Raw genomic sequence first — 23,357 nt, 5'->3', positions numbered from 1 at the left:
ATATTATAATAATATTTTATTCAACTTTTAATTTTCATTTCAACTTATTATCTAAACTGTGCTTAAGTATTTGTATTAGATTTTAAGAAATTTGGCTTCCATGTTGTATTATGGGAGCCTTCTGTATTATTTATGATAGAATTTGGATGGTAATCAAGTTAAGGAATAATTTGTGTGAACAACAAATAACTGGTTTGGTCAAGAGTGGGGTTGTTGTTGTTGTTGGTTTTTTTTTTTTTTTTTTTTTTTTTAAGAAAATACTTTTCTATGCTACCTATTAAATAGATAAAGTTGAGATTAAAACAAAATCTGCCTATTATTTTTAGTTCCCTTTCATTTTTGAGCAGAGTTTCTGTTGATGTTTGTTGTCAGAAAAGATTGACGTGATCATATTTAATTGGACGATGATAAATGTCAGTTTTAAAGCTCAGTCGTCTTCCCTTCATTTTCCCTCTCGTTGAATTGCACTAAATTATTTCAATTTCAATACGTTTGTAAATAAAAACCATAAATGTTGGTAGAATCATATATATATATATAAATATATATATATTTTAATAATTAAACGATTGTATTAATAATGATAGACATGATCCAAATACACAAGATGATATACAAGAGATAAGACATATCTAGGTCATAGCAATAGAAGTAAGTAAGTCATGAAAATCAAATCCATTAAAGTCTACAGCTATAACCCATAGGAATATAGTTCTAAAAAATAAAGATCTAAGTTCCGCTAATGAACGCTCCTTGTCATCAAACGTCTGGTTGTTTCGCTCCTGCCATAGGCACCACATAATACAAATATGTATCATCTTCTACACAACTTTGATTTATGGAATACCTCCTAGATGTGTCCAGCTGGCCAAAAACTCAACTGTTGTAGTAGGCATTGCCCAAACTAATTGTACTCAGCCAAACACTCCATTCCATAGTGCTCTAGCAATTTCAAAATGTAGTAAGAGGTGATCCACTATCTCGCCAGATTTCTTATGCATGCAGCACCAATCTAGTATAATCACTATTCACTTCCTCAGGTTATTTGTTGTCAAAATCTTACACAAGGACACTGTCCAAGTAAAAAATGCCACCTTGGGAGGTGCCTTATTTTGCCAAATCCTTCGCCATGGAAACTGATTGTTTGGCAAGTGTGTGAGGGACCTGTAGAAGGATCGAACCGAGAATGTACACTTACCTGTCAGTACCCACCAGAACACATCAACTCGTTGCTACTCAGCTTCGTAGAAATAATAGGCTAAAAAAGTCCTCAAAGCTGCCAACTTTTCAATCTTGTGCCGCCCTACTGAAAGTGATGTTCCATTGGACTTGATCTCCCGATAACACCATGGGGATCCGCTACTAAAGCTTCTTGAGCACATGTAATCCAAAAAACTGAAGGAAATAAGTCCTTTAGGGCATTATTTCCACACCATATCTCACTCTAAAATTTAATTTTAGAGCCCGCTTCCCACGTCAGTTTGGTATGGCGAATAAAAACCCCCCACCCTCGTCTAATGTGCTTCAAAACTCCCACTCCATATGCCCCACTCAACTTTATAGTACACCAGCCCTCCTACAAACTACCGTATTTGCAATCAACTACCGACTTCCATAGGGCCTCCGATTCCATATTATATCTCCACAACCATTTCTCAAGTAAGACCCGATTGAAAATTCTCATATTTCTAATTCTCAATCCAGTAGAGGAGATTAGAGTGCATACCTTGTCCCAACTAACTAGATGAAATTTGAATTCATCTCCCACACAACTCCATAAGAAATCACAATGAAAATTTTCAATCCGGGCCTTCACAGTAGTTGGAATTGGGAAAAGAGACAATAAATATGTGGGTAAGTTAGAAAAGTGCTCTTGATTAAGATAATCCTTCCACCTTTCGACAAGTACAACCGCTTCCATCTTGCCAATCTACGTTCTATCTTCTCGATCACTATATCCCATACTGATATAGCTCTTGAGGCAGCCCCCAAAGGAAGTCCAAGGTTATGCATGTTGTTCCATATTAATATCACATATATTAGATATGGATATTGTTCCATTGGAACATTCTACTCACTGTTCACAAGGTTATGCATGAAAGGTACATTCAAATCCTTTTCAGCGTGATTCCAGTGAGAATGATATGGTGTGATTTTGAGTATTTTGCTAAAATATTAGAAGCTTACTTATTTCATGTTTGTACACCTTTCAACGATCAGTTAGATGTTTATAAACCATTGATAATATTTCTTACTATCTCTGAATTTTACTTGTTATAATTAGGGGTGGTTTCCATTCTCTTATTGCAGCTATGCAATGAATTATGAGACCAAAGAAGAGCTTGCAATCAAGAAAATTGGAAATGCATTCGACTGCACGATTGATGCCAAAAGGACACTTCGAGAGATCATTCTCCTTTGCCACATGGACTATGAGGATGTAGTCACATGAGCTTTTTGGTTTTTTGGTCACATATCGTCTATTGTCACTTCTTCATGCAAAGTTTACAGTACCAATCATAGCATGTTACAACAATGTATCTCAAGGCTATTTTGTTATATTTATTTCACATGGGTTTGATTTGGTGTACAACACAATGTTATGATATGTAATTGCAAAGTTGGTTGAATGGAGTGCCGCAGAGGATATGTGCAACCCCCCCCCACATATACTTTCTTTTGCTGGAAGTAAGAACAAACCCACTGCATTGTTTCATTGTGAAAACTATCAATATTAAGGAAATCATAAGGCCACTAGAGAAGAAAATTTTAATGATGTGTATATTGTATATGGGTTAATGGATACTTACCTCAATCAGATTATACGATCTAGCCAGGCTTTGATAGATGATCACTGTTAGGTAAGCAGTTCCCTTTTGCATAGTGCGAACTATTGGTTCTTCTAAGTATTTGATCATGCTCAAGGGCTTGCTTTTTACGCATTATGTGTGCTAATATATGGAAACCAATGGGACGTTTGCTAGTGGTGTGGGTGTTGATTTAGGTGTGGATGTTTCTACTCCACAAATTTTGGTGCATGATTGCTAGATAGAAAACCAATGGGATGTCGCTAAGCTTGAGGAGTTGGTTGGATCTTCTCGGGCTAGGGAGGTGGTCTTAGAGGTTATTAGTGGCCGAGAGGGGGCATATATGGTGATTTGGAAGCCTACACGGGATGGTAGTTGTTCTACGGCTTCAACTTGGGATTTGATCCATGTTAAGAGTCCAAGAGTGGATGGGATGGACAGGATTTGGCATAAGTTTCTACCAAGAAAAATTTCTTTATCCATGTGGAAGGTGCGGTTTGGTTGTCTACCAATGGATAATCCTATTCAAAAACTGGGCATTTCTTTTGCCTCTGCATGTAACTATCGTGTTAGAAAAAAGGTGGAGACTTTGGATCATGTCCTATGTTCGAGAGAGGTTGCTCATATTGTTTGGAGGAGGGCTACGCAAGTGTTGGGCTTCAGTTGCATAAATGTAAATCTTTGGTGGCCAAAAGTTTGGCATTGGCATTGCTGTGCCAGGCATTCATCACAATTTGGGCAGCTTATTGGTTTGTTGCCTTGCTTGATCATGTGGAGATTGTGGTTACGCCAATGTAGAACACCTATGGAGGGGAAGGATGAGTCTATAGATTTGATATGGTTGTTGATTCGGTTTTGGCTAAGGCAAGTCTCAGATTCGATTGCCAAAGTTCAGAGATTAAATTGGGCAGATGAGGATTTGTTGGCTGCATTAGATCTGCATGTTATTAACCCAGTGGTAAGAAGTCTATGTCTAATTTCCTAGAAGAGACCGAAGAAGGGCTGGGAGAAACTGAATTTTGATGGCTCTTGCCGAGGTGATTCTGGGAACTGTGGTGGTGGGGGTGTTATTAGGAATGATATTGGGAGAGTGGTAGTGAATTTCTCTTCCAAGTTTGGCTTCGGTACTAATAATGAGGAGGAGCTTAGGGCCCTTACTTGTGGGTTGAAACTGTGTAAGGAGATGTGAATTACTCAAGTTGAGATTGAGAGTGAGTCGCCTTTGGTTGTACTGTGGCTTCTTACTAAGTATTGTTCGGTTCGGTTTTTATGGAATTTTTGGGAGGAATTGCTTATGGCTCTTCATGGTCTTAATTACACGATATCGCACCAAATTAGAGAAGGTAATAAGGTTGCAGATTTTCTAGCAATGCAAGGTGAGGAGGGGAAAAATTGTACATATGTGGATTTTCTTGGTTTGCCTAGCATTAGGATTTTCTTGGTTTGCCTAGCATTAGGATTTTCTTGGTTTGCCTAGCATTGGGGTTTTCCTCCACTATAAGTGAGAGTTTTTAATAATATTTTGGAGGTTTTTTTTTTTAAAAAATATGGAAACATATTTTCAGAAGAGACTTGTATATTAAGCAAGCCGACTCTATATTTGTCGTAAACTCACAGGGGCACAAAGGATGAGAATTTGCTTTTCGTTTAGGTTTCTGGCTTGTGTTTTGTTTGATATTCTAGTTGAGTATATGTTATTCCTAATTTCCTATTGATACCTATAGGTATAAGTTTGGAGAGCTTGACCAATGTTGATGTTATTGTCAACTAGTTGGAACATATCATGCATTTGCTTATCCCTTTAAAGGATAATATTATCCATTGACCTGTAATTTTCATGATTGTGCTAAAACAATTGAGACCAGTATCCAAATAGTTGCATTTTGGATTGAGAAAACATCTCATCTCATCTCATCATTACAACTTTATCAAATTCCTACACAAAATAATTCAATATTTTCAAATCTCAATTCAACTTTTTTAAATCTCAAAATAATAGTAATATTAAAAATAATATTCTAACAATATTTTATTCAATTTTTAACTGTATTTAAAAATTCTAACTATATTCTAACAATATCTCATTTCACTATCCAAACGGGGGGATAAGTCTTCAAATAATTAATTTACAATTCCACTGGAGTAATGATGAAAATGTTGTTATGAAAAAGGACGAGGAATGAGTAATTAATTTCTCTCTCTCTCTCTCTCCCTCCTTCCTACACCTACACGTCAAGATTGGTTCTGTAAGGTTGATGAGGAAAAATATGTCGTAAAAGATGATGAAGAATCATTAATTCATTTATTAGTTAAACTCTCTATGTCTCTGTCTCTGTGTCTCTATCTTTTTCTCACCTACCCACATGTCATTATTGAAGGGAGAGGGGGGAGGCCTAGAACAAATGCATTGTGGAAACTTGTTAGATCTAGTAAAATTGTTCAACTATTGATGCTAATTATATGGATTAAAAAGCATATTCTTTAAATGCTTTTGTAGCATTTTCTGTTTCAATTGTTGAGGGTATTGAAGTACGCACATTCTGCAAATGTTTTGCATCAAGATTTGAAGCCAAGCAACCTACTTCTCAATACGAACTGTGACCTGATTTGTGAATTTGGGATTACAAGAACTACCTCAGAGACAGATATCATGACATAATATGTTGTAACTCGATGGTACCAAGCCCCAGAATTGCTACTTAACTGATCAGAATACACAGTAGCCAAGCCATTGATATTTGATTAGTTGGCTGTATTTTTTGGGAGATAATCAGAAGAGGGCCACTATTTCCTGGTAAATGTAAGGGGTTGAAGAGAAGCTGAGTATTGTCGTGGTGAAGTGAATAAATAGTGTATTCTGAAGAGTAAGTGAACCCGTGTGTTTTATGGCAAGCAACAATATTAATTGACTGAAACTCAAAACGGGGTGTTTTGGGAATAGTGAAGCGGCACGTTTTGAGTTAAAAGAAACTGATGTGCAGGAAGAGTTTTATGTTACATTGTGGGTGTTTTGTGTAATAAAACGACTGCGTTTTTACTTGTAGCTTAGTACTATAAAGCCTGAATTCAGTGTAAGGACTCTTGTTCAAAAGATTAGTAATCAAAATTCATTCTAGAGGTTGGAGGTTCCTCTAAAGCCTCTTCCAAGAGTCAAGAAGTGGATTCTTGGATTTCCATCTCATTTTCTTGTTCGTGTTCATGTTGTTGTACTTGATTGTAGGTTTGTGGGTGAGGTTTAGTGGGTGAATTGAAGTAAGCACGTAACAATTGGCATCAGAGCTATCAATCCTACAATGGTAGAAGGTACATGTTTCGCTATGTTGAACTTGCATCAAGAAGGGAGTCAAAAGAATCAGGAAGTTCTACAAAGGCAATTGGATGAGCATCACAATGATATACATGGCATTACTTAAAGGTTAGATATTCTCACTGATATGATTAAAAAACATGGTAGAAATCAAGTGGTTTCACTTGGGGAGGGTTTTCATGATAATAGATTCAGTATAATGAAAAAGGGGTATCTATACTACGTTGAGTGAGATTAGATTTTTCCCATTTTGATGGGATTAATTCAGATACATGGATTTTTAAAGCTAATCAATACTCTGATATTATCATCAAACTCCCTTGATTCAAAAACTTCTAATGCCATCCTATCATATGGAGGGTGAGGCTCTCATATGGTATCAAGATGTCATTGATTGTGGTGTTTTTAATGGCTATGATTCATTTGTAAAGGCATTACAAGATAGGTTTGGGTGAATAGCTTATGATGACCAAATGGAGGCTTTGATTTGCCTCAAGCAGTCATCATTTGTAGCTGTGTATAAAGCTTAGTTTGAGGCCTTGTTTAATAGGCTAAAGGGATTGTCTGAGAGGCATAAATTGAGCTACTTTTTGTGTGGTTTAAAGGATGAGATTTGATTACCAGTTTGAATGCTCAATCCTATTAATATCAATGTTGTATTTGGATTGGCAAAGATCCAAGCAAAGTACCTACTAGCTGCTAAGAGGACATGGAGGGGTAGTGTAGTACACAATGACTCAACAGTTGAAGTGCGTAGGGTGCAGAAACCTCTCTTACTAGTCAAGAAAGTTTTTGCGTTACAAATGGATGAAAAATTAAAGAAGGGCATATGCTACCATTGTGATGAAAAATGGAATCTTGCACATGTGTGTAAGAATCCAAAAGTATACTATTATAAGTAGAAGAACCTGTTAATAAGGGTTCAGAAGTTGAGGAATTCATGAAAGAAGTTGTTGTTAGGAAGGAAGAGTCAGTAGCAGAGGAAGAAGGGGCTACAAATATCCATCCTTGCAATCTCAGGCTGTTCTAATGATAATGCAATGAAATTACTTGGAAGGATATGGAGTTGTGTAGTAGAAATCTTAGTGGATTTAGGGAGTAAACATAACTTTCTAGATTCGTTAGTGGTACGAGTAGCAAAGTTACAAGTTCAAGATGACTCAAAGTTACAAGTGAGAGTGGGCTAATGGTGACAGATTGGTTAGCAAGGCCAGGTGTGAAGAATTTACAAAAACTCAAGATTCAAGGTTCATAACTCCTTTTCATGTTCTGACCTTGGGTGGCTGTGATATTGTCTTGGGAGATCGGCGGTTAAAAACCTAGGGTCCTATTAATTGGGATTTCAACGCGATGTCAATGAGTTTTGTAGTTGGGCATTCCAAAGTCACCTTGCATGGATTGAAGTCTAGCGGGTTCAAGATCCAGAATGGGTAGGGTAGTTTGAGTCTTCATTGGTAAGATAACAAGTTTGTTTTTTACAGTTGGCGGGTGGGGAGCAAGGAGAGGAACCTGGAAGTCAGGTAAGGGAAGTGGTTGATTTGTTAGAGGAATTCAAGGAGGCTTTTGTAGGACCTGTGGGGTTACTTCCAACCAGATCTTTGATCATCAAATTCCACTTAAGGAGAGAACTGGCCCAGTCTCAATGAGGCCTTACAGATACACTCACTACTAGAAGACTGAAATAGAGAATATTGTTATAGATTTGTTGAAATGTGGAGTGGTCAGGCCCAGCTAAAGCACTTTTTCTTCACCAGTTCTTCTTGTTAAAAAATTTGATGGATAATAGAGAATGTGTGTAGCCTATTCTGCAAGTAACCATCAAGGAAGAGTTTCTCATATCTGTCATTGATGAGCTACTTGATGAATTATTTGGGCAAAGATTTTCTCAAAGTTGAAGAGCCAACTTATTGCTTTTTACAGTAAAGCTTTGAAGTGTAAGGCACTATTGTTGTTGACTTATGAAAAAGAGTTATTGGCTATTGTTTCTGCTGTAAGTAAATGGAGGCTTTTTCTGTTGGGTGGAGTTTTTAAAGTGAAGACCAATCAGTAGAGAGTTGGCACAAAAGCTCAAAAGAAGTGGTTAACCAAATTAATGGGCTACGATTTCACCATTGACTATAAAAGAGGGAAGGAAAATAAAGTGGCAGATGCCCTTTCAGGGAAGTCTGAAGAAGAGCCAGCTACTTTTAGCCTTAATCACTTTCCCAACTCCTATTTGGATCGAAGAGTTGAAGCAAAGTTATCAACTATGTCCTACAATTAGTGCCATTTATGAGAAGTTACTGCAGGGTCTGGAGGGTCCTAAGCACTTTACCTTACAACATGGTTTGTTATTGAGAGAATGAAAGCTTGTAGTGGTTCCAAACTCACCATTCAAGACAAAGTTGTTGCATTACATTCATCATAGTCCACAAACTGGGCATGTGAGCTATCCCAAAATATTGCACAGAGCCAAAATTGATTTCTTTTGGGAAGGAATGCGCAAAAAATGCATTAGTCAAAGAATGTGAGGGGTGCCAGACTTGTAAAAATGAACTTGTCCATTCAGTTGGACTCTTGCAGTCATTGCTAATTCCCTCTTCACCATGGTTAGTCATTTCCATGGATTTTATTAAAGGGTTGCCTCCTTCTAGAGGATTTACTGTGATCCATATAGTAGTTGATAGATTCACTAAATTTGGACATTTTTTCCTTCTTGCACATCCCTATACAACAAGTAAGATAGCACAAGTCTTTTTCTCTGGGGTTTTTAAATTACATGCAATTCTCAAATTCATTGTATTGGATAGGGACCCCATTTTTACAAGAAGTTTTGGAGAGAGTTGTTTAAGCTACAAGGGACTTCACTCAACTTTAATTCTGCCTATCACCCACAATCAGATGGGCAAATTGAGGCATTGAATAAAACTGTGGAGGGTTATTTGAGGTGCTACACTAGTGACAAGCCTAAAGAATGGAGTGTGTAGATTCCATTGGCAGAATGATGTTATAATACCACTTGTTATTATTCAATTAGAGTCTCTCCTTTTGAGGCCCTTTATGGCTATCTTCCTCCCAAGTTAGCTTCTTATGTTGCAGGTACATTTGCTAATCCTATAACAGATCAACAACTCAGGTCAAGGGAACAATTGTAGGTGATGCTGGGGGAAAATTTGCAAAGGTCTTAGCAAAGGATGGAATTGTTTGCTGATAGAAAAGGAATTGAGAGGGAAATTCAAGTTAGGGAATAGGTGTTTCTTAGACTCCAGACATATAGACAAAACACAGTTTTCATGCGCCACAATTTGAAACTTGCTCTAAAGTTTTTTTGGACATTTTGAAACCCTTGAAAAATGTGGGATTGTTGCTTATAAGTTGAATTTGTCTCCCTCTTAAAAAAGGCATCATGTATTTCATGTGTCATCTTTGAAGAAAAAGTTGTGCCAAAATGTGATACCACTGCCTACATTGACTCTCTACTCACAGGGACAAGTTCAACCTGAACTTGAAGTGATTCTGGAAAGAAGAATGAAAAAGCTAAGGATTCATGCTGCAATTGATGTGTTGGTGAAGTGGTTAGGGGCACTTGTTGAAGACAGTACCTGGGTGCAGCTATGGAAGTTGTGTGACTTGTATCCACACCTTGTGGGCAAGGTCCTCTAGAGGAGGTAAAGTTTTTAAGGCCTTGAGGTCAATGACCTTAAAAGGGGAAGGAATGTAAAGGGTTGAAGAGAAGTTGAGTATTGTCGTGGTGAAGTGAATAAAATGATGTGTTCTGAAGAGTAAATGAAGCGATGCACTTTATGGCAAGCAACGGTATTAACGTAATGAAACTCAAAACGAGACAGTTTGGGAATTAGTGAAGCGGTGCATTTTGAGTTGAAAGAAGCTAATGTGCACAAAGAGTTTTATGTTACGTTGTGGGTGTTTTGTGTAATAAAACGACTGCATTTTTAGTTGTAGCTTAGTACTATAAAGTCCGAATTCATTGTAAGGACTCTTGTTCAGAATCTTAGTTATCGAAATTCATTCTGGAGGTTTCTCGAAAGTCTCTTCCAAGAATCAAGAAGCGGATTATTGGGTTTCCATCTCATTTTCTTGTTCTGTGTTCTTGTTGTTATTCGCGATTGTGGGTTTGTGTGTGAGGTTCTGTGGGTGAATTGAAGGAAGCACATTACAAAGACTATGTTCAACAGCTGGGGCTTATTATTGAGGTACTTGGACTTTTCTTTTAACTCTTTGTCCATCTTTAGATTCATTTGATGTGATATTCTTTAATAGGTTGCAGTTATGTATAAACAGGTTGTCTTGTGCACCCTCAGTTTTAGCTAATAAAAAGAATGTATAAATAGATTGCAGTTATATACTTTGGGCATAATTGCAAATGATGTCAGGACAAGTTGCATATCGTTAGTGGCTAAACTATCAATCTTATGGTTATATTTATATATTTTTTAATCATTGCTAAAACAACCATTAAGTTCACCGGATGATTCAAATTTTGAATTCTTAGGAAGTGATAATGCTCAAAAGTATGTGAAGCAGCTCCCTCATTTTCTAAAGCAACCGTTTACAAAGAAGTTTCCAAATGTGTCCCCACTGACAATTGATCTTGTAGAGAAAATGCTAATTTTTTGTCCATGCAAATGCATAATTGGTATTCCCCCAAACATTAATTGAATAAAATCCAATTTCACTCTTCTCGATCGCTTTATTGATGGAATTATAAACTTTTCCTTTTCGTAGTAATTGTGAAGTTGAGGAAGTACTGAATCACCCATACCTGTCCAGTCTTCATGAGATAAATGAGGAGCCTACTTACCCTTCTCCTTTCAACTTTAGTTTTGAGTAGACATCCTTGGATGAGGAAGATATAAAGGAGCTATAGTCTCTGAACTTCAATCCAGATGACTTGCTGGAGTAAGCCCAATACCTATCTTTGGTAAATATCGGTCATTATCACTTTCGAGGTAGTGACCGGTATTAAGTTTATCGTTTGTATTCACAACTACTCTCAACACATTTCATTTCATCTCATCAAATTATTACAACTTTTTTAAATTCCCATATAAAATAAAATAAACAATTCAACATTTTCAAATTTCAAAACAAAAATAATATTAAAAAACTATATTCTAACCAAAATTTTATTCAACTTTTAACTTTAATATCAACTTAACTCATCTCATATTATCTTATCTCATCTGCAAAAACAAACGAGGTCTTAATAAACTTAAGTAATAGCAAAGCATTTAGGGAGATAGCTTCTCCCTCTATGTCTTGAGATGGTGGATTGGCTGCAGCCACTTAAGATTGGTATGTATAATAGAAGTCTATACAACGATCTCCATGTCTTGAGATGGTGTATTGGGATGTTGTTGGATTCAGTCTTTTCGGAAATCAGTAGTCACTGAGGGGTTGTAAGGAAAGTTTTGAATATCGTTTCGGTGGCCCTGTCGGCGTTTCGACTAAGATACTAGAACGAAATATTTCAGTACCGATATCATTTCGGGATAGTCTATATATAATAAATAAATTATATATGTATAACTTATATTTCAAAAGAACATCAATGCAAGTCTTAAAAAGTTAAAAACACATATTTATAAAACTCAATAATACTTCTAAGTTCTCTATCTAACTACTTTAAAAAATAATTGCTCATCTTCATCAAGAAAATGAGAGTAGGGACTTGATTTTTAGTCCTCGAGAGAAGGGGATTAAAAAGAGGTAAGAAAATAGTCTTTAGATGTGAGAATTTGAGTGAAAATTATAAAAAAGAAGAAATAATTTCGACTGGTACACCGAAACCGGTACGATCGATATTTGAAATCGGTAATTTCGGTCGATACACCAAAAATAGGCCGATATTGACTGAAATGCACTAGTATGGTAGGTATTTGACCTGGTATGAAACACATGCCTTTCCTATACCGGTCACTACCCCTGCATGGTAAATATCGGTCGTACCAACCAGTACGATACGAAATTTAAAACACTGGTTGTTAGCATAAAAGAAGGCTATGTTCTTTGAGCCTTATTTCTTTTATAGTTGTGGCTTGTACATTGTAATCCGATTTTAGTAACAGAAAGAAGTTAAACAATTTTTAAATAGGTACAGTACATGGACCATTCCATTGCTTTGTAATACCCTAATTCCCTGATGCATGTTTGGAAGAAACTATTATATTTATAGTAGATTGTGATATTAAATATATAGATTTATTGAATCTGGATTATTGTTTTTTTCGTGAATCACTACCACAAGGAGATATGCATTGGCTTAGTTGTAAGGGTGTGTCCTTTGAAAGAAAAGGGGATGAGTTCGAAACTCCATGGCTACACTTTGAACAAGCATGAGATAGGCTTAGAGGCCCAAGTGGCGCATAGCCCAATCCGAACCAGTGGACACAAGGCCCTGCCTGTGGGCCTAAGCCCAAGGCCTATCTGCACAGCCCGACTGAAGAGGCACAATGCTTTGACAGACCAAGGCTTGTGTGTAGGTCGAAGAGGCATAATGCCTAGGCAGATCAAGGCTTATGTTGGGCTGAAGAGGCACATTGCTTCAAAACAACTAAAGAGTCTATTTGGAGACTCCTACCAGTGCCATCCCTTTCGGGTGTAAAGCACCTATACATTGGGTTGCATGCCTCTTCGTCTTCAAGTGAAACATCATGTCCTTTAAACTAATAATTAATAGTTAAAAAATCACAAGTCAAGAGTTGTATTTTTTACAAGTTGCCGCTTCATTCTCTATAAAGTCGCATTTATGTTTTCAAATTATTGTTCCTTTCAAACTTCTTCAACAGAAACTTCATATGTTTGTACAAATATTACTTTTCAACCACTCTAAAGTTTCTTAATAGGCAGTATCATTGTTAAAATATGTTCTTGGTAGAATGTGATTTTTTACAAGATGCCACTTCATTTTCTATGAAGTCACATTTATTTTTTCACATTAGTGTATTTGCTCAAACTTCTTCAACAAACACTTCATATATTTTTACTGGTACTACTTTTCAACCGCTCTAAAGTTTCTTAATAGGCAATATCATTGTTAAAATATGTCCCTTGTAGAATGTAAAAGCCAGGCCCCACAGGGGGTTGAGAATTGATGGTGAGTTTTGAACTGGATAAATTTTCTTTCCTGATAAAGCCATTTGTTTTTCCTCCAAAATCATAGAAAACGAATTGGAAAATTTGAATGTTAAGATATAAAATAAATAATAAAATCTACCTATTCTTATTAGTTTAAATTTTTGGGATAAATGATTAATTTAAATGGTATCAGAGCAGATGTCTTGCGTTCAAATCCTGACTCTATACTCTACCTAATTTAATTAAATATTCCACGAGTTGAGCTTACACATTCAGGGAGAGTTTGTCCCACACATAAAAGAAGTGTCAAGATATAAAATAAATAATAAAATATACTTCTTCCCCACTTAAAATTTTAGAACAAATGGTGATTTAACAAAAGTAACCAATGAAATACTAAAAATACTTTTTCAAAGAATCTATTTATCACTTGTCATACCATATCACTTACCAAAATATAGTGATTAATGTGACACCCGTATCTCAAACCATAGGAGATCAAGGTCGGTCGGGTGATATGGTAACGTGGCACCCGTTGGTCCAAAATATAGGAGATGCACTACTTTGCATGATGTTAATGCACATACTATGATCCTACACCCTCTCCTTAATTTGAAAGTGTTCGACAGGATAATCTTCAATTTTCCTTATGTTGGTTTCATGTTTTCTGAAATCGCCAATTTGAGTAAGTTTTTTGTTATTGTTTTTTTTTCTTTTCCTTTTCTGTTATGGAAAATATCACAGTTCTGATAAGAGTAATTGCAATTTTTTAAAAATTCTAAGTCGAGAAACACCTTCTTAAACTTGAAGGAGAAATAACACTTTGTTCTTTAAAAATTAATGCTATAGTATGGTATTGCAGGAAAACCGTGGGGTTTAGTGAAGAATAAAAGTTTGAAAGGACTACCCAATAATTATAGACTAAGCTCACTCAAACAGAAATCGATCCCACATTCTCTCAACATCCAAACAGAAATCCCTCCCACATTTTCTCAGAAGCTATACAATGATGCACCGTACACATATAGATACAGATGAAGAAGAAAGACAAACAATGCCTAATAGCTCTCGACGATGGCAACAAATCTCTCGGAGACCTTGAAGATTTGATCTCTCAGCGTCCACAAATCTCTTGACGATGTCCTCCTTGAGGTTCCGGGGGCAACAATTGGAGGAGAGGGAGGGGGTTTCGAATGAGATTATTTGCTTAGAAAGAGAGGGAGCGATGGGGGGGAGCAGGCAGGGGAGGGAGGGGGGAAGGAGGGATAACATAAAAAAAGAAGTAATCATATGCGTGTAGACATAAACTCGATTTTGCTGAAATGCCTATGTGGCAGTTCCTTATTGGTGGGTTTAAAAGGAGATTAAACATGCTGGGAGCTTCACCTATTTATTTTTATAAAAATTAAAATTTATAATTAAATTTTTTACTGTTTTCACGAATAATGATATTTATAGAATATATTTTATAAAAATATTATAAGATGAAGATAAAATATATAAAAATATTCCCTTATTTAAAACATAATGTACGAACTGTTCTGAAAAATATCGTGTTAAATTATTATCCATTCGATAAATTTATGGAAAAAATCTTCTTCCCACACCTGCTGCATGCATGCTCAGGTACCGAGAATGGCCGCCGCCATTCTATCTGGCCGGAGAACGAGGTTCTTATGTACTGGCACTCGAAGAATGCTGGTAGATTACTAGATATGCTTTGATTGCTTGAACGTCCTGCCAGATACCCACAGAAAAAGAAAGCTTTGGCATGTGGATTTGAAAATCTCCTCGATCTGCATCCAAAATCTCTTGATGATGTCCTCCTTGAGGTTGCGGGGGGCAACAATTGGAGGAGAGGGAGGGGGTTTCGAATGAGAGATTATTTGCTTAGAGAGAGAGAGATCGACGGGGGGGAGCAGGCGACACCTGCTGCATGCATGCTCAGGTACCGAGAATGGCCGCCGCCATTCTATCTGGTCGGAGAACGAGGTTCTGATGTACTGGCACTCGAAGAAAGCTTTGGCATGTGGATTTGAAAATCTCCTCGATGTGCATCCAAAAGGACGTAATTTAGATGGCTTCAAAATCCCTTCAACTTTGGAGTATAGACAAACACTGGACGGGTGTGGATGTGTGTGTTGGGGAATAGCATCTCAGATAGAAAACATGGAGTTAAAATCTAAAGAAGGAAAGACCAAGGTTAAAATAGACAATATACATTAGTTAGAAGGTTAAAGTAGACAATATACATTAGTTAGTTATTTTCTATTTTTAGTATAAATAATTGTAAACGCAAATAATCAATATTTTTCATTTTGTCTACGTATGATATTTTCTAGGAAAAATTTAATTATAAGTGATTCTACACACTAATATGCGCACTCATTCAATATGATTGGTCAGAAAGTAGATTTTATTGAAAATAGTACTAATTTAAATTTAGAATATAAAGACAATAACATTAATACACAGATTGATACACAAACTCAATTGTCCTTAACAAAACTCTATTTTCTATTCTTGGCAGTGTGAAAGGGAGAGAACCAAAACTACACATGATAACGTAATTTGCATTATTTTAAATTTATATAAACAAGCTGTGACTGTCGGGGAAGGTAAGCTGTCATGGTAGCCACTTCGTTGACCAGAAATGGACGGCTAGGATCGATATTGCAACATGCCCTCCTCGCTCAGCACTGCAATTGACTGAGCACCACTAGGAAATTGTCAACGCACGAAGGCTTCAAAAATCAAAAGATTGCAGACAACCTCTGTCTCTCTCTAATCTCTTCATTCTCTCTTTCTCTGATTCTGAGAAGTGAGAACCTCTCTATATCCCGTTTGTTAACTCACAAGTTTTGTCTCTTTTCCATTCTACTCAATCTCAATCCCAAGAAACACCTCCGTTTCCATGGTTACTCCAACCCTTCCATCATCTGTGGAACACAGTTCAAATCATGAGTGGGATTATGACATCTTCCTGAGTTTCAGAGGTGAAGACACTCGCAAGAGTTTCGTCGATCACCTCTACTCCGCTTTGGTGAGAGTCGGAATTGATGCCTTCCGAGATGACGACACGCTTCGAAGAGGGGAGAACATCTCTACCGAACAACTCAATGCGATCCGTGGATCAAGGATTTCCATTGTTGTCTTTTCCCAAGGGTATGCTTCTTCTAAGAGGTGTCTTGAAGAGCTTGCAGAAATTGTGCGTTGCAAGAATACGAAACGTCACACTTTCTTTCCTGTATTTTATGATGTGAGCCCGACAGATGTTCGAAACCAGACTGGAACTTTTGCCGAATCATTTGCGCGGCATGAAGAGCGGTTTCAGAAGGACATGATGAGGGTAAAAAGGTGGAGAGCAGCTCTAACTGAAGCTGCAAACTGTTCCGGCTGGGATCTCGAGACTGTTAACGGGTATTATACTATTTTTTTAATCAAAATCATATAAGCATTCAAAATTAATCAAGATTTTCATCTACAAAAACAATTTCAAATTATTACATCATGCTTCATGTTGGGCTTAGTTTGGTCGTGCTTATGCTGTTTGGACGGACACATTATAATCCAAGAATTCTGAAATATTCTCATATATGCATATATATATATATATGTATATGTATGTGTGTGCGCGTGTTGTGTATGTACGAATGTGAATGTATATATACGTATGTACATACGTATATACATACAAACACAGCTAAAAGGAATGTTGAAATGGTGCTTCAAAAGACTTGTTTTTGACGCGACAATTTCATGGAGAGACCATTCAACGTCCAAAGACATATATCTACCCCCCTTTAATGAAATTTATTGTTATTCATCTTAACAGCAAGCAAACAAAAACAAGAAAGCCCCATCAAGTCCCTAAGATTCTATTTCCTTTAATTCTCCCTTTTCTTTATGTTCACTATGTAGGACTTGTTTGCTGAATCTCAGATATAGGCGTCGATCTATGTGTCTGTATCTCCAATTGTAAACTTTACATGCTGAAAAATCTTAGCAAGTGTGATGAGTTTGGTCGGTCTGCCTTGTGTGATGTATGACAAGAACTTATATAGAAATAAATATAATTTATATTCTCAATAACTTTGATAACGTAATTGCTTAGAATGACTTACTGTCTTATTTTCCATTTGAATTGTAATCTGCAGGTATGAAGCAAAGTGCGTCGATGAGATCATCAAAGAAATTTTGCATCGATTAAAACCTAATCGCTTGAATGTGGGCAAACACCCGATAGGATTAGATTCTCGTGTTGGGGAGATGAAAGCCTTACTACATCTGGAAAAAAATGATATTCGCATTGTTAGCATCCATGGGATGAGTGGAATAGGTAAAACTGTCATAGCAAAAGCTGTTTATAATCAAGTAAGTGATGGATTTGAAGGAAGTAGTTTTCTCCGAGACATTAAAGAAACGTCAAGACAGTCTGATGGTTTAGTCAAGTTACAAAAAAACCTTCTTATTGATATCTTGAAAAACAGAGATTTGCCATTTGAAAATGTTGATAGAGGAATCTGTTTGATTAAGGATTGCCTTGCTGAGAAAAAAGTTCTTGTTATTCTTGATGACGTGGATCACGTGGATCAACTAAACGCATTAGCTGGAAACACTGACTGGTTTGGTCCTGGAAGTAGAATCATTGCAACGACTAAAGATGAAGATTTGCTAAAGCAATTAGGAAACTATGAAAAATATAAAGTGGAAGAATTGACTTGCACAGACTCTCTTGAACTTTTTAGTTGGCATGCCTTCAAGATGCCCCATCCAATGGAAGATTACCATGAGCTTTCCATTAGTGTAGTGAAGTATACTAGAGGGAATCCATTAGCTCTTAAAGTTTTGGGTTCTTTTCTCATGGAAAAAAGCATTATCGAATGGAAAAGCACAGTGGAAGAATTACAAAAAATGCCTGACCGTGATATTCAAAAAGTACTTCAAGTAAGCTTTGATTCATTAGATAAGGCAACAATGAACATATTCCTTGATATTGCATGCTTCTTTATAGGGATGGATGCCAAATATGTTGCCAAAATTCTCCATGGGTGTGGTTTTTTTCCTGATATTGGTATTAGTATTCTTGCTCGGAGGTCTGTTGTAATAATAGATCTCCATGGTAAGCTGAGGATGCACGATTTGATTCGAGATATAGGAAGGGAGATTGTTTGCAAAAGTTCACGTAAAGATCCAGGAAGACGTAGTAGGTTGTGGTTTTATGAGGATGCGTTAAATGTACTACACAGTGAGCATATGGTAAGACATTTATATTTATGCATAACCATGTGCACATATATATTGAGACGTGAAATAAATGCTCTCTTGGATTGCATAAGAGTTCTATCTTGTCAGCTTTCATGTATAATTGTGTGAACATATTTTTAACTATATGTCATTTAATCGAAAACATCTCTAGGGTTAGTTGAAAGCTCATCTTACAATATTAAAAATGATTCAATCAAGTTTTAAACATTTCTATTCATATCTAAATCTCTCAAGTGTTTGACTGTTAAGTTATGAATAGAATATCTAGGCCTACTCCAATTCAAGTATGTTCTAGCCTTAGAAAGAGGAGGAATATGTTGCTAATCTAACTTCATATTTTGCTAGGGATCTGAAGTAGTGCAGGGTCTCATGCTAAATCCACCCTCACTTGCGGACATACATCTGAAAACCGATGCATTTGCAAAGATGAACAATTTGAGGTTGCTCCAGATCAATAATGTGCATCTCACAGGACGCTTTGAGCTTCTTTCCAAAGAGCTAAGATGGCTATGTTGGCATAACTGCCCATTGAAAATTCTACCACAAAACTTTCGTCTGGGGAACCTTGTTGTGCTTGACTTGCAGCATAGTAATTTTAAAGAAGTCTGGAAGGAGAACAGGGTAACGAATTTTACTGTACCTTATATTCCTCTTTTGATGTTAGTAATCGGAAGCACTAAATCTTTTTGTTCACACACACCAAAAGTCTTGGCTATTCCAAAACTCTCAGTTGTTATATACATAATCCAGGTATTCAACAAGTTGAAAGTCCTTAATCTCAGCTATTCCAAAAATCTCTGCAAATCACCATGCTTCTCACAAGTCCCACATCTAGAGATACTAGTTCTGGAAGGTTGCATAAACTTGATTGAGCTTCATGACTCTGTACAATATCTTGAAGGGCTTGTTTTGTTGAATTTGAAAGGATGCAAGAACCTTAGGAATCTCCCAAAAAGCATTTCAAAATTAGAATCTCTTAAAACTCTTAACTTGTCTGGCTGCTTACAGCTTGAAAAGTTACCAGAGAATTTGGGGAATATGATTGCTTCGAAAGAGCTTTTTGTTGGAGGAACTGCCATTAAGCAACTCGCATCATCCTTGATTTTTTTGATGAATTGGAAAGGCTTATCCTTATCTGAGTGCAAAGAAAAATTCTCAGGATCTTGGCTATCACGTTTCTTTTCATGGTTATCACCAAGAAGTTTGAATCCCAGAACTTTGTCACAAGCTTCTGTTTCTGGATATGGCACTTTGGGAAAACTAGCTCTTAGGGACTGTAATTTGTCGGAAGATAAGATTCCCCTTGACCTTGGGGGATTCTCTTGCCTCCAAGGCTTGGATTTATCAGAAAACAATTTTCGTATCCTACCAGAAAGCATCAATGGCCTTTCTAAATTAAAATCTCTATTCTTACAACAAAATAAGTCTCTTTACTTGATTTCGGGACTTCCTGCAAGTATACAGATATTATCTGCTTGGGGCTGCTCATCATTGGAAATACTCTCATTTTCCTCAAGTTCTGAGTTAGCTGTACTTTACCTTGGTGGGTGCTGCAACCTGGTTGATATTCAAGGCTTAAACTTGGAATCTAACATACAAGTTGATTTGGTTGGGTGCAACAATCTGTCATCTGATTTTAGCAAGAGTGTTCTTCAGGTTCTCTCTCTCTCTCTCTCTCTCTCTCTCTCTCTCTCTCTCTCTCTCTCTATCTCTCTCTTAACAATTCTTTGAACCCTTTTTTGTTTGATACAGTGTACACGGACCAACTATGCTCCTTGTAGCAGTTTGATTATCTTCCCTACTAGTGAGATTCCAAATTGGTTCAGCAATAAGGAAATGGGATCTTCCATATCGTTTCATGTACCTTCGCTTTCAGAGGGTGATTTTCGTATATTATATATTTGTGTTGTTTACACATGCACAGAAACGTCCCATATGTGGTGGTTAGAAGATAACTATATCGAGTGGCCTCGAATCAAGATGGAAGTTCACAATAAAACCAAAGGCTACCAACAGGTTATTCTTCCAGCTGCACCAAGTTCCCTGCATGTGAGCTATTTAGATAATTTGTTTCTATTCCAATGGTCTATTTTAAGAAACAAGTTTGTGATGCTTGGTAATTCTATCAAGATAATGGAGCTAGTAAGTGGAGACGAAATCAAGTTTTCCTTTGATTTAGGGGCATTTGCTGAGGTGAAGAAGTGTGGAGTTCATGTCTTGGTTGATGCCCCAAACATAACGGACAAAAATGCAAGTGATATCCAATATATCTGTTCTGATGCTGTTACTGATAGGGTATTTGAGGATGATGCTTTTGTAGTTGATGAGGTCTCTGAATCAGGTTTTTCTATTGATAGTAAGGTCTGTGAAAATGATCATATTAGTACAAAGGATGAGATCTTTGACGGAGATGTCGCTACAAATGGTGTGGTCTTTGAAGGCCATGTTGCCACGCATGATGAGGTCTTTGAAGATGATGCTAATATAGATGGTGTGGTGTTTGAAGGCCATGTTGCTATAGATGGTAAAGTCCCTTAACGTGATAAGACAACAGATGATGAGGTATCTGTGCAGGTCTATTCAACAAATATAGAGTAATTATTATCCTAGACTTTGTTATTTCTAGTCCAATTTATTGACGTGACACATTTTAAGTGATTTCGAACGTTTATCATATTAATGGATAATCACTTAAAAATGTCGGATGAAAAGTATTATTTCTCTCTCAAATATAGGTGAAACTTGAGGAACAATGGTGCCTAGAAGAATAAGGTATTGCTTGGGGTGTGTGTGTGTGTGTGTGTGTGTGTGTTTTTTTTTTTTTTTTGTAGTATAGTGTAATATATTCATTGTAATTGATCTTGCATTAATTTACTTTACAACATGCATTATCACCGTATATAAACTAAATTTCTCGTTCACGTGGTCTTGACTCTTTTTTGCTTTCTACAAGTACTGATTTTTTATTGGGTATTGACAAATTTATTTGAAATGAGCGCTTATGGATAAGAAGGTAACTGAGAACATGTTTCCCTTTCATTGCTCTTCCCTTTTGCAATGTTGGCCATCTTTGATCATTTTAATGGAAACTGGCTTAAATTCTATGGCACCTTTTCCATACTTCGTAGAATGAAATGTCGTTCTAAAATAGGTATTTTAAGATTGGCGAGAAGTAGAAGATAGATAAAATAAAATTTTAGCAATTATATGAGACCAGTAGATAGTAGTGAGATAGTTTGTGAATAGTAGTGAATTAGTTTAAGTTAGATGGTTTATAAGATTTTGGAAAAGAAGAGAGAAAATGTTAAATAAAAATATTATAAAATTAAAATATTGTTATAATATCATTTTTTAATATAATTTTTATTTTTGAGATTTAAAAAAGTTGAATTGTTTTTTATGTTTCGTTTGAAAGTTTGTGAAAGTTGTAATGATTAGGTAATGATTAGATGAAAAAGTTAAAAATTTAAAATTACGAAGTGTTAATTTGTTTTTAAATGATGCTTGAATGTTGATATGAGATGAGTTGAGATCATTTGTGAAACCAATCGGGTCAGTTATCAAACGGGGCCTTAACTGGCCCGATTGGAACAATCCATGTCTACGATGGAGAAAGGGAAATCTACGAAACATAGGTTTAATAAACCTAAATCACTCACGCCTTAATGCCAAAATTCTCTCTAACTATTTCTATTAGATATTGAGAAATTTGGCTTCCATGTTGTATTATGGAAGCCTTCTGTATTATTTGTGATAGAATTTGGATGGTAATCAAGTTAAATCAAGAGTGGGGGTTTTGTATATATTTTTTATATGGCTATTTTTATATGTTTTTTAGAGTAATGTTATACACCACACTTCTATCGTACTTTCATCTCACTATATAAGATGTAACACATTTATCACCATTGAATGATAAAGAATCATTCAATAAAGAATCATCCAATAGTATAAATGTATCAAATCTTACGTAGTGGAATGAAAACGAGATGGTAATGTGGTGTATAAAATTTTCCTATTTTTTAATCATTGTCAAAACAGCTATTAGGTTCACCAGATGATTCAGATCTTGGTTTTTAAAAAGTGATAATGCTCAACTATATGTGAAACAGCTCCCTCATTTTCCAAAGCAACCGTTTACAAAGAAGTTTCCGAATTTGTCCCCACTGGCAATAGATCTTGCAGAGAAAATGCTAGTCATTGGTCCATGCAAACGCATAACTGGTATTCACCCAAACTCGATAAAATCCAATTTAACTTTAGTTTTGAGCATACATCCTTGAATGAGGAAGATATAAAGGAGCTCATATGGAGGGAGTCTCTGAACTTTAATCCAGATTACTTGTTGTAGTAAGCTCACCAATACCTATTCTTGTGTCCCTAGTTTGGTTCAACGAAGTTAAAATTAAAAATTAAAAGATTAAGTTGCAGTTTGGATAGTGAGTTGAGATGAGATGAAAGTTGAATAAATATTATTAGAATATTATTTTTTAATATTATTATTATTTTAAAATTTGAGAAAATTGAATTGTTTATTATATTTTGTGTGAGAATTTGAAAAAATTATAATGATGATATGAGATGAGATAAAAACTTATTGTATCCAAATGGGCAGGGCCAGATTTTCGTTTGGAGTGAGAATATAAATTGCAAGTAATAAATTTCAGTATAAGAGCATTTAGGGAGATAGCAGCTTCTCCCTCCATGTCTTGAGATAGTGGATTGGTAGTCTGTTTGTATTCCCTTCTTCCCCCTTTCCAAGTCGTCAAATTGGTAGTAGCCACTTAGGATTGGTATGCATAAAAGAAGGCTATGCAACCATCTCCACGTCTTGAGATGGTGTATTGGGAAGTTGATGGATTCAGTCTTTTCGGAAATCCAGTAGTCACTTGGGGTTG

The 23,357-nt window shown here is 36.3% G+C and overlaps 1 protein-coding gene and 1 pseudogene across 1 annotated transcript; both read left to right on the top strand.

The window, feature by feature from the left end:
* Window positions 1-2,317: 2,317 nt before the first annotated feature.
* On the top strand, window positions 2,318-22,810 carry LOC109021820 (annotated as a pseudogene).
* On the top strand, window positions 16,106-20,997 carry LOC109022248 (disease resistance protein RUN1-like). Its single transcript, XM_035690159.1, has 4 exons — window positions 16,106-16,611; window positions 17,349-18,450; window positions 18,805-20,115; window positions 20,212-20,997. The coding sequence occupies exons 1-4, from the start codon at window positions 16,106-16,108 to the stop codon at window positions 20,995-20,997; spliced, it is 3,705 nt and encodes a 1,234-aa protein (XP_035546052.1).
* Window positions 22,811-23,357: the final 547 nt, after the last annotated feature.

Source organism: Juglans regia, chromosome 5 (assembly GCF_001411555.2).
Source record: "Juglans regia cultivar Chandler chromosome 5, Walnut 2.0, whole genome shotgun sequence".
NCBI classification, from domain to species: Eukaryota; Viridiplantae; Streptophyta; class Magnoliopsida; order Fagales; family Juglandaceae; genus Juglans; species Juglans regia.
This window is presented reverse-complemented; position numbering and strand designations above follow the sequence as displayed.